Raw genomic sequence first — 16521 nt, forward strand, 5'->3', positions numbered from 1 at the left:
TTATTCTGAATAAGAGATGGAAATCCAGTAACATCCATACAAGCCAGCGAGTGTTGCCATAGGCTCTTGCAATCTGAAAATTGAAAAGCTTATTAGATACGAGCTACTTCCTGAACATTACTATACACATTCAGAAGCTATGTATTTTAGTGAACATTATAGAACCTAGACTGCTGGACATTATACAGTATCGAACTGCCTTACTGCAAGAGAAACAGCTGTTCATCCTTGCGATAACGGAATCCGTTAACTTTCTTGGTTTTATTCTTTTGACTACATGTAACGACAAGCAACACTCTACACCCTAAAACAACACCCTCAACAGCACCCTCGAGAGGCAAGTCGAGAGGTAGCTCAAGAGGCAGCATTCCTTGGGCTTTACGAAAATACCCATTTCTCTCTGTTCCACATCGTATTCAAAAACACTAGCAGCACAGTTCAATCAGCCATATTAATAGACTAGCAATAGAAAAGACCACTGCCAGCCAGGTAGCGGCTAATGTCTGACTCCCAAGACTGGCTGAAGCTCCAAAAGTACCTAAAATGGTCTTGATACCAGCAGTGATCAAAGCGTAGATCACCGTTATACCAATAGTTGCAGCGGTAGTTAGAGTCATGGAGATCTGGGTCAGTTAGTACTGTGCACTCGTTGAAATTGAAATGTCAATCAGTTATATACCATGCCGAGAAAAATAAGCAGCCTGTTTCCTCCATGGAAGAACACTTTTCTGATACCCAGAAGTGTGGTGAGGGTTGCCCCGATGAAACCAAAAATGTAGAGCCAAATGATTGCTCTGGATACGTCGCGATATCCAGTCAAGACTTCGGCATCGATATCGGAAATCAGGTCGACGATTTCAGTGGAGAAAGAATTCAATATCCCAGAGAAGTTGAACGTGAAAGAAGTACTGGGGTTAGAACATGAACTGACTTGGGTGTCATTACCTTCGCAATATCCCCACAGACCAACCTTATAGAAGGCTGGCAAGTCTGACTGAAGTTGTTTTTCCAACGTTTCTAAGGCATCACTAGCTTCACTGAAGACCCCGCTTGTTGCGGTAGAAATCTTTGTTGCTGCACTCTCAACTGCAGTTGACGCCTCATCCGCTGCGCTATCCAGACTTTCCGTCGCACTATTGGCGACACTCGTGGCCTCATCTGTAACACTTGAAGAAACTGCAGTCAAATCTATTGAACGGCGAAGGTTGAGATCCCCGATCTCCGGGAAATTGCTCAGATTGACCTGTCATGGGTTATGAATCTTCATCTATGAAACATAGGAAATAGAAAACTTACCTTTAAGAAGTATAGATGGGACGGAGAGGATGGCGAAGTACATCCAGCGAAAACAACTGACAGGCAAACCAATACCGCCCCTGAAAGAGACAACGCACTGATGGAAATCAGGCGACTAGCGTTACCTGAGAACATGCGCATTTTCGATTTTCTATCGTATGAGCCTCTCACGGAACCAGTGATTTGACTTTCAGCGTCTTATGTTTGGAAATTCTATCAACTACTTGTAATCATGGGGGGGGAAGCGGGTTGCATGCGTTTGCAGTACAGCATTCAACAAGCAGTCCCCATTGGCAAAGAAAATGTATATCTTGCTGAAGCACGAGTTGATGTATATAAGCTATAGGGGACAATTTAAAGAGAGCTGAGCTCACCTAAAAGCCCTCAATTTCCTGACTTACTTTATGAGTGATCTTGTATTCTTTTCTTCCCCTACAAAAACTTGAGGAAAGTGAAAAAGGAGTGATCTGAGCCTACGAACTCTGATTGACTTTCGATAAACTCCGCGCCAGTTTCTAGCATTGATATCACGTGACATAGCTTGAAGCTAACCAACCTTGGCTTAGCCTGGAGCTAGCCACTTTGTACCTAGCGCCTCGTGCGAAAGAAGGTTCACGTGAGACCACATCTAGGGCGAACCGAAAGATTTCCTCTTCCTTGGGGGATTACATTGACCCTGAAGTCCAAGTGACCGATGGCTCACATGAAGGCAGCGAGATGCGGGTTTCCACCCATCTCTCAAAAAGGAGCGTTTAAATGAACCTCGTCAAACGCCCCTGGTGAAAAACACCAGATAGTGATATTTGCCCGGACGAACGCACCTATGTTGACCTGTGCTGTAGCTTAAGTGCGATTGATGCTCAACAATCGAAGCAAAGTAAACAGTCTTGACCAAAATTGATGGGTTGGTCATGATTGAAAGGCAAGTTCACATATCAATGTTGAATTTTGCTCTTGTAGTTTAACGATCAACCACGCGCTACCTTCGTAAATTCAAACACTGTGGGTTGTTTTCCCGTGCTTCATTGTCATTGCAAGGACTGTTCATTTCGAGGATAATTCGTTCATTTTTTGTTTTCTTCATTACAATATACCATCAACTATAATCAAATAAATTGCCAAATACATTGCTCAAATAAATCGCTCAAATTCAAGTGCTCAAATAAAAGTGCTCAAATAAAAGTGCTCAAATAAAAGTGCTCAAATTCTCTCTTGTTATCCAGCGTCCAAAACACGCGCTATCTGGCTAAATCCGAATGCACAATGTAGCTTTTTCGCGCCTACTATCGTTAGAGGCTGTTGGTGTCAAGAGCTATTGATGTTTTTGTTTTCATCATTACTGTATGCGACATCAACTATACTTTAAAAACAGTGTTCAAATCCCTTTTGATTGTTGAACGCTGAAAACCGCGATCCTTGGGGAAAATATTTACAGCATCACCAATATCGACAAACTTGTAGGATTTATGATGAATGCCAAACACTCCACGATTTCGGACCGCAATTGATCCGCAGTTAAAAACAGCGCAGAAATTGATCAACTACGATCGGCACTCAATAGGTAAACGAAACTTTTTGTACTTACAGGATTCGAACCCGCGCTTGGCGATTCAGTAGCTTTTGGCCTTATCAAACTTTGGCGGGATTTGCCGAGTCTGACTGGTGAAGGTTGCTTCAAAATGGACCTTATTTAAGGCCAGTCGAGGAGAATCTAGGTAGAAATTGAGCATACGGTGTCCTGAACACCACTTGGTGATATCCACGTAATTCTCAGTATCTATACTCCTATGGCCTTTTGCGGTCTAACGAGCTTTATTTCTATTCGTGGATGGCTTACAGGATACTCTACTAAAAAATGGTCTCGATGTCCCCAGCCCATCAAATCCTGGGCGGACATCATACGCAATTCGGTCGAGATTGGCCGGGATCCCCGCGTCCACCTTGTGGTGCCGGGCCAATAACAAGCCTTCATTTGCTAAAAAATCCGCCAATCAGCAGTACCTTACCCCGCAAAAGGAGCAAGCGCTGGTGGATTATGTGTTGCGCTTAGCAAAAACGGCTATCCGCTTCCAATTAAGTTTCTACGATCGCTCGCCCTAATCATCGTGCGCCAACGATTCTCAATTTTCCAGATCACGGACCCCACGGTGACGGAACAAGCCACGCGAAAAAAGAGATCCAAAATTGGGGCCAAGCTACTTTAGATATCGGAGGAGAAGCGCAAGGCGGAGCAGGAGATTCAAGCATGGTGTATGAGTGGTTCTTGCTTAGTTTTGGATTTCTAGACTCGTTCAGCACGTTAAAGATTCCTGTGTTTCATGATGAGGTGGCTTAGCCTTTCGACGACAGACCGGCTGTTAGATATTATATATTTCCCCTATTCGCGTACCATTATCTGCCAAGAATGCCCCAGAATGTACTTAACTATGCTGTGGACAAGTACTCTTTTCAACTCTGAAATCAACCAGCGTAAGTGGCTCCACAAATTCCTCGCTGATTAGGCTGTTTTCAGATTTGTATTGTAGGGTTGGATCGGGCAGCGTTGCGTTCCCGCGAGTCTGAGTTCCCGAAGACGAGGCTGAACGTAAACCCCGCTCTTTAGCGACAACTTTTATCGTGAAAACCAGTTTATCTAACTTGCTCCTCAGCGTTCAGCCTTAATCAGGAATTCTTGCTTGTAGATAATGTCAATGCACGCAGAAATTTCTGCATCGCCATGTCCCTTCCATAAAGACGATCAGCTCAATGATGATCTCGGTGCATCGCTTGATTACCTGCCAGGTCATCCACGGATTCAGAATGAGCGGTAATAAGGGCTTTTTGAATTCTCTCGCCATGAAGTCTGATCAGAGTCGATATCGGGCAGACTATGGTGGATGTCGAAGCAGGATGGCAGCAATATCTCTCCGTTGCACCGACAGCGAGGGAAGGGCCGACAGATCATTGTGACCGAAGATCCCGGCTGCATCTCGTCTGGATCGACGATCGGATCTACCCTAAACCTCTTCCGAAGTACATTATGTTCTGTGTGTTCTGGGATTTGTTCATGAGCGATCCCTTTAAACATGGCGCGGCGGTCGAGCTCAGAAAGGCCGCACTCGGGTATCTGCGAATATATTTCTACATGATCCAGCATGAATCAGACCTACGAATCGTATAAGATCCAGACCTCTGACTAGCTCCTAAAGCGGTAACCTAGCCTCGTATAAGATCCAGACCTCTGACTAGCTCCTAAAGCGGTAACCTAGCCTCAATTCTGCCAGTTCACTTCCCGTTTCATCGACATCACCGATATCAGAATTTCGGGCCGATATCATTATCGGAGAAAACCAACTGACTCGGCTTCACTATTACGCGCTCATGCTCCTGCGCAAGAGCCATTGCCAACGTGAGAATTATCAGTATCGAGCGTATCTTGCTCGAATCCAAGGTCCCTTGATATCTGCATTTGCCTTTTTCTCCCTCGTCCTCAATTGTATGCAAGTCAGTCTTGCAGCATCTTCTGCCGATGAAGGATATTCTGGTGCTTTGTTATTTGTAAATTGCTACTGACTCAGCACTTTGATTGGATATGTTACAGGTCTCCTTATGTTGATGTTGGTAATGCTTTTCCTCTAAAGTAATCGGGGAGTGGAGATTTGCGATAGGCCATCGGCTACGGTGGAAAAAGAATCCACGGCTAAGACTAGAGGGCCATATGTAACGAGGAACTTGAACATATCTCATATATAATTGGCACTCGATACGAGGCACTTGATAAGCCATGTACGCTTGTTGAGGATTCAATTAATCAACGAAGAACGTCGCCTGAGTGATCCTCCTATTCTAATCTAGCAGGCGAATGAGGTAATTCACTGCATCTTCGTCGTTTGGCAAGCTTTGAATTTCCCAGACCAACCATGATATTTCCTCGGGGGGTGCGGAGCGGAGCTTGGCAGCCAGTCGACGAAGAGCAGCATGAGAATTCAACAACCCGGCAGTATACGCTTTGCGTCGGCGGTCACCGATATGATCATATAGACACTGGCGGCTTTCAGTTGAACATCTGTTGCATGGTGTCGTTCCAGAGCACTGCAATAGAAGTACGATATTAGTCCTGTCCTCTAACCTGGGAAAATGCCGGAATTGACCTTGGTTTTCTTTTTTTGACACTCTGTACAAGCAAGAGAAACGTTGCGCCGCATTTCTTTGGCGGGCTCTGCGATCAGGGGCTCTATCGCGTCCTTCTCATTCGCTGGCAAGAGTGTGCGAAACATTTTGTTCTGCGACATTGTGGATGGGTGAGTGGACCTAAAAAGCACACTTTGTTTGAAGAGCTCGGCAAGACTAGGCTAGGGGTGAAAATGAATGTTGAAATAATAAGTGAGGATCTCAGGGGATAAGGAGTAACTGCTAAAGGGGGCTTTTTTTCTTTCCCACCCAAGCCCGACGCTCTCTTTGTTTGCTCTACAAAGTACCGTGCCGATAGCAAACAAAGAATCCAGCCAAGGAGACCCACTTGATGGTTGATCTGGCGCTCAGATTGGCTCCGTCCATTAAAGGGCTGGAAAGGGCTCGCTGGGTCAAATCTAACATTGACTAGCAACCTATGGTCTATCATAAAAACGAGGATTATCAAGCAGTGTTACTCTTACGAGCCTACCGAAGTTGCTTGAACTGGAGGCGCTCAGTCCCCTACGAGGAGCTTCTCCACCGCCGGAATAATGTGACCCCGCGACCCGCAACTTTGATGACAAGTGACTTGATTAGGTGGAACGGGGTAGAAATTTATGGGAGTTATTACAATCAGCTTTTGTAGGAAAATACCCTTTAGATTTTAGGCTCATAAGGATATGGCTGCGAACGATTTTCTCCATAGATAAGTGATACTAGAAGTGATATTTCGACAGTTACCTCCACACTCTTCGACTTTATTTCCCGAACACTGATTTGGAAAACACTAACCCGGATAGGCTAAATCCGTCGATTCCCTGGTTCCTAAAATAGAAACTGTATTTTACATGACGCGGGTGGGACCGTGTTCTTTGATAATTACAGGAAACTGCCATATTACGACACCACTCTAGCCATCTTCTCTCCCCCAAGGAGCAGGCTTCTTCTTCTGTTAATGGCTCCTGAGCGATAACCTATACTAGGCTTGCAATATGGCCCTAAGACTTGTCCACTCAAAGCTGCATCTAATCCGTGATATGATAGAGAGCCAGTCACTAATCAGATCTCGAATGGCCGAAGAAGCCGAATGTAGCAAGGTCACGATCATAAATATTCGCAGAAACTTGCGGCAGTTCGGCAACGTCCACGCACCCCTAACTCGCATACGTCGCAAACCAACCGAAACGCCGCTAATGATCGACGCGCTCTGCGACCTCTGTCGGAACAACTGGGCCTGTACTGTACCTCCATGTGATGGCTGTCTTCCTCTGGGATAAGTTTCGCACGATGATCATCACCTCTAGCATCAAAGAAGCCCTTGTGGCCAAAGGCTCGTCTAACAAAAGGGCCCGGCAGCATGCAAAGAGCGTAACACCGATTTGCGAGAACTGTACAGTATCTCCATAATTTGTCGTATTTTCAATCGTATCATCTAGTACATGTGGATGAATCAGGAGGTGACAAGAGGGCTGGGTATATTGGCGTCTAGTTTCCATTGGAACAAGTACATAGCGGTATTTTCTCGCTCAGTGAGTGGGGAAGCAATGACGTTGGTCACTGTTGCAAGCACAAGGTGAGAAAGAAGCATCCTGTCCGATTTCATGAACTCATTAATATATGTCAATTTAAGGCACGCAAGGCACAAACATGATGACCAGATATTTTGTGCTTCAATTATCCCTTGTGGCCCCCCATACTAACCGGATACAGTGCTGGATTATAGCGCGCAACCACCCACCGGGTGAGCTTCCGGGAGGCTTTATTAAGCCGGTTCTGGGTGGAGACTCACGCAAGAGCGTACTGGTTGCTAATGGCTTTGGTGGGTTCCTTGCGGTGAATGAGTGAGTTGGTAGTGGAAACAAACGAGCCAGTCGGACAGGACTTGTGGCGGTAAAGCCTCTATAAGATCTACCTCGAGAATCAAAGCATTTGTATGAGTAATGCAATCTATGACCTTGACGGAGCATATTCTAACCATCCATGGATATTCCAAGATTTCAATTCATATACATTCAAGTTTATCGGGGCTTATCTGTCCCGATTTTGAGACTGACTGATATAGATATGGTACAGATTATTTCAGAAAATTTCCCCAGACTTTCAATGTTAGAGCCGGGTCTTTTAAAACGTTTTTTTTTTTTTTAGTTCTGTGGCTGTGGCTCTGGCTCTGGCCAACCCTTTGCAGGCCAACCTTCCGGAAGGGTCACCCCTTTGAAAACCCATTGGTTTCTCAGTTCATCCTCTGTCATATTACAATACCCATAGATATTACAGTAACACCCAGCAGGATCAACACAGAACTGCGACGTTTTGCCAAACATAACTGCATGAATAATTAGCATGAACCAGTCAACAACATCGTGGAATGGATCATTCCGAATACACATACTATGCCATGAATACTCAAAAATACGCCCACTGGTACTCGCATCTAATGGTGATGCAAGCAACCAGTCTCGCATGTGGACATAATCCTCTTTCCCGCGCGCGCGAATCGTCTCTCGAGATACTGCAAACTGACTGCAGCATGGAACGCCAACAAGCTCTGGAACTTCGGTGCCCGGGAAAAGTTCCATGAAGCTATGGGGAAATTCCATGGCGGTGGGATGGCTCTGGTCGTCAGGACTTTCGCGGAGATAGCGGGCGGGTTCGAGTTCAGCTGGACAGCCGATCATCCAGGAGCAACGCAGGTTGACGTAGCCGGTATTGCGGACGTGGTCTATCTGGAGGGCGTTTATTGAGATGACGGAATCTGGATGGTGAAGCTGGATTAGATGAGAACGTTTTGAAGTGCAGGGGGATTTGTGCATGATTGCAGTCGTTACCATAGAGAGGATTGTCGTTGTGCCATTGGTATCTCCCGCCATGTACGAAGAGCGTTACGTCGGGAAGGGTACCGTATCGATCAATAATGTATCTATATTGAAGTCTTTTGTTAGCTCCCAAGTCCTGAACGATAATTCTTTCCAAGGATCAATTTGGCATCAAGTTGCTCATAGATATCAATAGATGTGCAACACACGTGAGATAGACCATGGCTTCATTGCCTTTGTTTTCCGGAACCGTGAATTCAGCTTCGCCGGCCGGTATATCAGCCCGAAAAATATTCAAAATCCAATCCGGAGATACAAAGTCCTTGACCCAGGACATATCACTCTTGCGCATAGCGGCAATTACGAGTTCCTTTTCATTCGGTGTAGGCAAAATAGGTATAGCCGAATAATCCGGTGTGGGTATAGATCCGTCTGCAAGCGCGTCTGCAACTGGCTTTCTTGTTGGGTTCACTTGCTGCATGGCACTAGTCTTCGACTGCACAGTACTATTCAAAGCGGCTGAAACCCAGTCACCTGCATCATCACCAGTATCGGGATCATAAGTCGTAATGGCGGCTGATCCGACTTTCCAAGACGTGATGGAACGCAGCGAGTCGTGGTTCAGACGCAGTTGGTACAAGAGTAGGAAAGCGATGACCGCTAGACCTAAATAGATGAATACCCTTGAGCTAGCGGTGGATCCGGGCTTATTGGAGAAGACGGTCGCTCGTCTCATGGTGGAGCGGGCTTTATCATTTGTCGGGTTGCACAAGAATGCCCGGGTGGGAGAGCTTAAGGAATGAAAGGGAAAGGGAAAATACAAAAGGGCCCTTAACTGCCGGATTGACCGAGAGGGGAAACTGGAAATCGGCACTGAAAGCAGAGAGAAGGGACCATGAGATAAGCAGTCTACTAGACTGGAAATAAGGCTTTTCTCTTAAGTATGGGGGGTGGGGAAGTCCGTCGTAGTAGACTGGAATTGATTTTGAGAGTAGGTTGGAATTAGAAATGGTTGTATAATTAAAGTCAAGATTTCAGGAGTTCTAAGTTAGTATCTAAACTCTATGTATGTATTTTTGATGGGGTGCGACCTGGTGATTAACATCATTCTAATTATGATCTTGCTCCATTTTCAATTTTGGACAAATCTATTAATGGAAAAGGGGGTACGGGTGCCGATGGCTGCCAATCGGAAAGAATGGAAGTTATTATGTAATAGAATTGGCAGAATTTCAAATTACCAATTACAGTATTCCAGTCACTGCATAAGCTATCCTCATGCTAAACTTATGCTGATTGGAAAAGTCGATTTTTAAAGCGTGCCGGGGCATATGTCTCACTACAAATAGTGTCTCAATGTCCCGTACATAGAGGGCAATGAAGGTCATTACTGTAGTAGGCTTTCAGCATGTCTTGAATATCGCAGATTCCCTGATCTTCATTGCTAGAGTGAAAAATTCTCAGAGCTTTTTCCATGTTGAACAAAGGGAGACCGTCACTAAAAGTAAGACTTCGAGTATCGCTAGGACTCGATCTCGACGGATAGAGAGAAGGGTATCCGCACGATAATGATTAACAGTCTGCAAAACGCCACCTCTCCCGTCCTTGAGAATATCCTGGAGACGATCGAGCGCAGCCTACTAAAGTCATCGGAAACGATGTGTTCAGGGCCTGCGATAGATAGCTTTCATTGCAACGAGGCGAGAAACCAATTGGTTAGAATAACAGTTTCAATCATACTTTTGTGCTCTGGAGATCATGTCTGGGCCCAGCGCATGATAGCACACAGGTTGGTGACGGCCTGCTCCCTGCCGCTTTTGGAGCTGAGGTCAAACCACGGTGTCGAGTTAACATGCATAAAACAAGTAGGCACATCTGATTCAAAGTCCTGGAGATATTCATCACTGATCTCAAATTCAAGGAAGCATATATAGTGCTGCGTAGCATTTATAAGCAGTACTCTGTCCTATATTGTCAGTAATCTATCACGGTTGCGGCGATTTATATATGATTAAGAAATTCGAGCAGTACCTGTTGAATTGCAGCTCCTTAAACGGATCAGCTAATCTGGCTACCAAAGCCTCGCAAGTCATCTGTGCGAAACAATTGTCTGAAATAGTCGGCCGACCATTCTCTAGGCACTGGAATTGCCTTTTGGCTTCCAAAATAGCCACGCGGCTTTTAAGGACTTTGAATATGCCTCTTGATTCTTCTCGTAAACATAGACCTCCATCGTCGATAGCTATGATTTTTCGCTTCAACTTGGGAGTGCGAGCAGAAAGCCTTGCTTTTGCGTCTCTGAATTCGACAACGGTGGCCATATTTGCGGAATTTTGAGGCGATGCAAAGTATAAGATATGCCGAATAACGCAAGATATAAGCCGTAAAGTGTCATCCTCCGGGGACGCCAATAGTCTATGCGATTCAGCATCAATGAACTCCACCGAAGATGTCCCTTGGGAACCATCAGCAGCTGGACTGCTAGATCCAACCTGCATCTCCCTTGAGTCGACATAACCTCTTTGCGCGATGCGCTCAATGCGCTTTCTGGGACGCTTCGGAGATGGCTCAGCTTCATTGTCACTTTCCTCTGGGGAAACTCTAAGTGAGTCCCTTCCACGGCGCTCCTCGCTGCCTTTGAACATTGCCAATGCCCCCCATACTTGGCCGAGAGAGATGCCGCAAGTTGGATCCCGCACGAGACGGTGCTCACTTAGGGTCATCTGGACACCATCTGGGCCATTAAGAAATTTCACGATCTCAGGGGATGATTGAAGGTCTGAGGGAAATTGATAGGGTGACAGGATCGGGAGAATGCCATGCTGAGCATCCCGCCGGACAACACGACAAGCAAATAAGTGATCACGTCCCCAATCACTGGCCCCAACATCATGAAGTTGGGTAAACAATTTCCTGTTTTCGGCACAAAAACGAGCCCTGAAGGATGATTTTGAGTTGACAGTGTTGAAGTATGGACTATTAGCCATGCTGTGAGCCAAAGGAGGTTCGAATTCTGCGTTTTCTCACCTATCTCTTTTTTCTCTAAAACGCTGTATTTTGCTCTCGTCCATGGATCTGACCTCAATAGTGCAGGGTGGGGTAGCCGGTTTGGATTAAAGTAACCCCGGGTCAGTTGCTTCAGAGTCATGTGACTCCTCTACTGGTATTGAGGCGGTCAACACATACTTGGCAGAAAGAGCGCTTATGGAACGATCCGATGAATCTATTGTGGACGTGTCAGGTATGCCTCGGATTCCCTCCGCAACAAATTTGCACTTCAGAATGGAGGCCGGTTTGAAGCCCCAACCACTTGCATATCTCATGCGCTATCACCGAGAGCTGTTTGTGGACCCACTGTTCTGGACTTCCCGTCATTTAGATCTGGTAGGATGTCGCTTCAAGCCGCTTGAGTCGAGGGAGAACATTCGAGACATTGGCGATACGCGTGAAGCTCAAAACAACGACGATACGCGCCAGTGGGCTGAATGTGACGGTCTCGTTCCTGTACCGCCGCCGCCTCCATCGGCCCCCGAGCGACTTGCAAATAGCTGCGCGCCCCTTGTGAAGCTCTCCGCCCTTACCCACATTCTGGAGTATGAGGGAAGCCCTTTTGAAGAGCGTTGGTAAGCAATGCCTTTTTTTGCGCGGGTAACTAGCAAAATTACTAACGATATTCATGAACAGCGAAAAAGGACCTAGATTTTACTTCGCAGGCCAAGCGATTCATCGACCAAACTCTGTCGTGTTTGGTCATCGCAAACAAGCCAACCAATCTCTGATAGGCTACTTTGACTACACCTCCGCCACTTACGGCCGCGAAGATAAATTCCAGGCGAAAAGCCATCCTACTTGTGGCAATAACGCGCCTGTCGGGCGTCTTCATCAAAAACGGCTGGCACAAATAATCCCAGTTAATTGGGAGGAAGACCCGTACTTCGTTTGTATCTTGCTCTCTATTGCCCAACTGCAGGAGCGATCCCCCACAACTAAAAAACAAACAACTCATACGGTATGTCTCTGTTAGCAAAAGTATACTCGCTCTGCGCATATCCATAACCTAAACTTACTACAGTCGCGTCTTCTCGTTACGAAGTGGCCAGACTGTGCGTTCATCTACCTTTACGAGGCTCAATTTACATCCGAGCTTCTGAACGCGATTGAAAACCCGCAAACTGCCACGATGCATACGAACTGGCCGATCATCACGCGAAAAAGGATCCCTTTCAAGCCCTTTGACACTTTCCAGCAGCGTCTTGTGGCCGAGCTATTACTTCCGGCAAATCAACACTATCACAATGCCTCGGATATCAAAGATGGTGTTGATGTTGTGAAAAATACAGCGAAGCGCCAGCACGAACAAAAAGTCGAGACGCGCACGGTTAAACGCAAGATAGACATGGCCTGTGGGAATTGAGGTTCGCGTTTTTATGTAATGTTCCAACAAGCCACATTCAGTCATTTGTGCCTATGCACCAAGTCAAATGCGTCAGATGAAACAACCAGACCTGAATCGGATTGAACGCAAGTATCATCGTCTTCTCCTGAATTCCTCAACATGAGCGACAGATAACAATCGAAACACTTGGTCTTCAAGTCGGACGCCTTCGGGCGCAATGGTCATCTGGGGGCTGCCATCATCGCACTTGACGATCATGAGGAGGTGAAGGAATCTCAACAGGTCCAGGTGGTTCCGCTGGAACGGTGGTCGGTCCATGCAGCAGAGCTTATTGGCATCATCTACGCTGTCGATATGGCGTTCAAGCTGGCCTACCAACGCTCAATCGCCATAAATAGCACGCGCACAACAGCAATCATTCTTTGTGATAGCCGATCGGCATTGCATGCAATTCGAAAAGCGAGGAATAGATCGGGGCAATGCATTATCCGTGCGATCCTCCAGACAGCCGCTGAGGTCCAGAGAGACCGTGCGACGTAGGTGTCTTTAGTCCTCTGAAAACGGCATACCGGGCACAGGTTGAGCAGGCATGTCGAGCTGGGGTGAGTACAATTGGCAAGCCACAGTTCACGTATCTTTACGATCGCGCCCGAAAGGAGGCATTTATACCCCACCGTATACGATCGGCGAGATCCAGAAGCGGCCTCTTTCCATTCGATCCGTATCCTGTCCTCCGAGAGTGTCAAGCGTCCCGGCTTCAGATACAGACCACGATCTCAATGGACCCTCTGACCGTGTCCTCTAATATCTGTTACACTCCAAACACCTCTGATCATTTCGCCTTGCTTCGCACCGAGGTCGAGCATGATACCCAGAATCTAGACGGTGTGTACAAACGTCGTCTGCATCAGTTTGTTGTTTTACTGGTTGAGCTGTAAACTCAATGGCCGAAAAGGTCTTTGCGGAGCGCCTTGTTACTGGAGGAGAACCAGATCCTATTTAAGCAGAACAATGAAAAGGCTTATTGACAATCGAGTGGCCTGACGGGTGTAGGGCATGCAAAAGTGTTGAGCTACGAAGATATCGTTGAGGCGCCGAAGAAACGTGACATGACGGTAACAAAACAATATTCCACACGGAAAAAGAGATCAAAAGCTGGGGACAAATTGCTTCCGAAATCGGAGGAGAAGCGCACGGCTGAGCAGGAGATTCACGCATGGAATATGAGTGATTGAGTGATTATTGTTCTGTTTTAGATTTATAGACCCGTTTGGCACATTGAAATTTCCTGTGTTCCTATCAATTCATTATGCGGAAGTTTGCTAATTCTTCGCGGGGCCGGCTATTGGATCTTAGATATTTTTCCCTACCCGCATTCCATTATCTACTAGTGATATCTCAAAATTTAGTCACCTAACCTGTCGACATGTAATTAGTCTTGTTATCGCTGAGCCAAATCTCCCAAGTTTTCCCCCTAAAATTCCCGTTGACTAGGCTGATTGTGGATATGCCCTGTACTGTCTGGTCGGGCCAGGCTAGTCCACTCACGGAACTAGTTAAACTGCTTTCAGATATAGTGTGGGGCTTAGGCGAAATTTCTACAGTTGCAAATGGATTAGCTTGCGTAGACCCTACCCCATCTTCTAGATTGAACTTGTTTGTGCAAACTATGGAAGCCGATTTCGAATATTGCTGCACTATGCACCTTAGCAGGAACAATAATATCCTTCTTAGGTTTCGCAAGATTTGCTTTTTGCCTAGATAGTATGGCTCTAACTGAGTATGTTGTTTTCTGCTGCGGGTCCTCGGTCTTAGAAGAAAATGTGATTTCGATTCGATTTGCAAAAAGAATCACTTGTAGCTCCTGTGAACGAGAGAGAGGATCCGTTGCACACCAATTCTGGACAAATTAAAGTCTTCCCAGGAACTCGAACAGAAAGCCAGGGAGTATGTTCAAATGCTTTAAAACAAACCTGTCTCTTTAAAAGCTGGCCAAATATTTTCAATCAACAAATCATGTCGAACATGGCTATTTCGGTTCTCATCCATCAGATTTTGGAGTTGATGTTGGTTCCAGCTTTATTAGCCCGGCTCATACGCTGTACCCGCATATTTCGAGACATGCATCGAGATCAGAAAATGGATGCCGTACTTGCTATCATCAGCCTTTGCCTGCTTATTTCCTTGGTGGTTGTAGGAAAGTTAGCAAATGACGAAAATTGTGAGCAAGGTTCGACAAGAAGTGAGCGCTCTTAATTGCTAATATTCTTATTCATTAGATCAATATATTTTGGTGACCATTATTAGTTTATTCCCATTCTTATTTGAGGTGCGCATTTCAAGTATAAGCATTATTACAGACAGCTCACGTATCAATTCTCTAGTGTCTGCAGATGAAAACACTTCTAAAGGCACCATGTGTTGTTCCGCCATATCTGTGCATCATAGCAGGAACAGTCTCGAGCTCAGTCAAAATGCTCTTCTGTCTGGTTGGGATGCAGACCGGTTTGCCTTTTCAATATGGAATATGTTCTGCTATTGTGATTGACTACTTGTTCATCGCCACCATTTACTTTGCACTTTTTCGACACTCGTTGCCAGGTTATCGTGGACGGGAGAAATTGGGAGGGGGCATATTGCGCATATGCGTGGTTGCTGTTGTCCTCGTGTGCGCTGCAATTCCAGGAATCGTCTTGAAAAGTTGGCGCCTATCACTCGAGGTAAAAAGCCCTTTCCAGCCCTTTATTGTGTCATTCAGCTAACAGGCTAGCTTCAAAATCTGATTTGTTTTTATTGGGTAGCTCGACATATTGCCATCTACAACATAGCTAGCTCAGCTAGCTATCCAATCTGGCCTGAGGTACACCTTGATTCTTATCCATCCACTCATCGAAGCTGAACAATTTACCACGACAATGTTCGGGAGATGAAGGTGGGGGAATGAATTCAATGGCAAAGGCAACATTGCTTTTGTTGTGTTAGACCCCACTACCAAGGCCTCAGCTTAGATCCTTCATCAAATTAACGTCACTCAGTTAGTGGACTGCTATGAAATACTCTTCATAAAGTACCGTGACCATCAATGCTTGCCGCATAATGCTCAAAGCACTGGATGTGAAGTTATTGAATTAATTACATTACAATGCGCGCTGCATTTTATGACAGGCTTCCACGTAAAATTGTTCAAATAACGAAAATCCGCGTCAAGCCTTTGACAAGGAGGCCCAAGAGATGACAGTAGTCATTGGTAGGGAGCTATTTTCGCATCCTTTTATGTTTAGCAGATTACGAATTCTACTCCACCTCTCCTAGAACTTTCATTCGGAGAATACTGACTCAAAATAAAAAAGCAAATTCGACTGCGCGGGATATGGAGGTGATTGACTATTTGAAAAAAAGTCTTCGTCTCGGTTCCAGCCAGACGCCTATCTAGACTATAGCTGAACTTGATTCGAGCGTTGAAAAGTGCTGAAGTAAGACTTAATTACTCTGCAATTGATGTTTTCAACAATGATGTGCTTGCCGCAACATGAAATCCGCTTCTAAATCCTTAATACACCCATAAACGTTATATTTATTGGCACGCAACCTGCTTGCTTTCTGGAAGATGATGCATTGTTTAATACCCTGCTGAAAGGATAGATTCTAGCAGCGAGATATCATGCTCTGTGAGCCCACAATGGTCCCTAATATATTGCCGAGCTCCTCCATATCTTGAACGCATTTCTCGGATGGTACGAATGGCTACCTCTTCACTTCAGGGGTTGTCAGTCTCTGGAAAACTTCATAATATGGAAATGTGGCTTACTGTGCTGTGGTGATTTGCAATGCTAGCTCACCGCATTGGGGATCATTGTTCGTTTT

General features: G+C 45.7%; 5 protein-coding genes across 5 annotated transcripts; 1 reads left to right on the forward strand and 4 right to left on the reverse strand.

Annotated features, from left to right (window-relative positions):
• Positions 1–425: 425 nt before the first annotated feature.
• N7466_011094 (SUR7/PalI family protein) lies at positions 426–1437 on the reverse strand (the record flags this gene model as incomplete). The annotated part of the gene is made up of 3 exons (XM_057170483.1): positions 426–623; positions 680–1243; positions 1297–1437. 3 exons carry the CDS (start codon positions 1435–1437, stop codon positions 426–428), a joined length of 903 nt encoding a protein of 300 aa, XP_057016215.1.
• A 3684-nt stretch (positions 1438–5121) lies between these two features.
• N7466_011095 (uncharacterized protein) lies at positions 5122–5567 on the reverse strand (the record flags this gene model as incomplete). Its single annotated transcript, XM_057170484.1, has 2 exons — positions 5122–5367; positions 5469–5567. 2 exons carry the CDS (start codon positions 5565–5567, stop codon positions 5122–5124), a joined length of 345 nt encoding a protein of 114 aa, XP_057016216.1.
• Positions 5568–7589: 2022 nt separating this feature from the next.
• Positions 7590–8997, reverse strand: N7466_011096 (DUF3431 domain-containing protein; the record flags this gene model as incomplete). The annotated part of the gene is made up of 4 exons (XM_057170485.1): positions 7590–7771; positions 7838–8200; positions 8274–8365; positions 8471–8997. 4 exons carry the CDS (start codon positions 8995–8997, stop codon positions 7590–7592), a joined length of 1164 nt encoding a protein of 387 aa, XP_057016217.1.
• Positions 8998–10246: 1249 nt separating this feature from the next.
• N7466_011097 (uncharacterized protein) lies at positions 10247–11248 on the reverse strand (the record flags this gene model as incomplete). Its single annotated transcript, XM_057170486.1, has 1 exon — positions 10247–11248. One exon carries the CDS (start codon positions 11246–11248, stop codon positions 10247–10249), a length of 1002 nt encoding a protein of 333 aa, XP_057016218.1.
• A 295-nt stretch (positions 11249–11543) lies between these two features.
• On the forward strand, positions 11544–12675 carry N7466_011098 (uncharacterized protein; the record flags this gene model as incomplete). The annotated part of the gene is made up of 3 exons (XM_057170487.1): positions 11544–11884; positions 11946–12270; positions 12334–12675. 3 exons carry the CDS (start codon positions 11544–11546, stop codon positions 12673–12675), a joined length of 1008 nt encoding a protein of 335 aa, XP_057016219.1.
• Positions 12676–16521: the final 3846 nt, after the last annotated feature.

The sequence above is a fragment of the Penicillium verhagenii genome (assembly GCF_028828195.1).
Source record: "Penicillium verhagenii strain IBT 33310 chromosome Unknown utg000012l_segment0_segment0, whole genome shotgun sequence".
Classification (NCBI taxonomy): domain Eukaryota; kingdom Fungi; phylum Ascomycota; class Eurotiomycetes; order Eurotiales; family Aspergillaceae; genus Penicillium; species Penicillium verhagenii.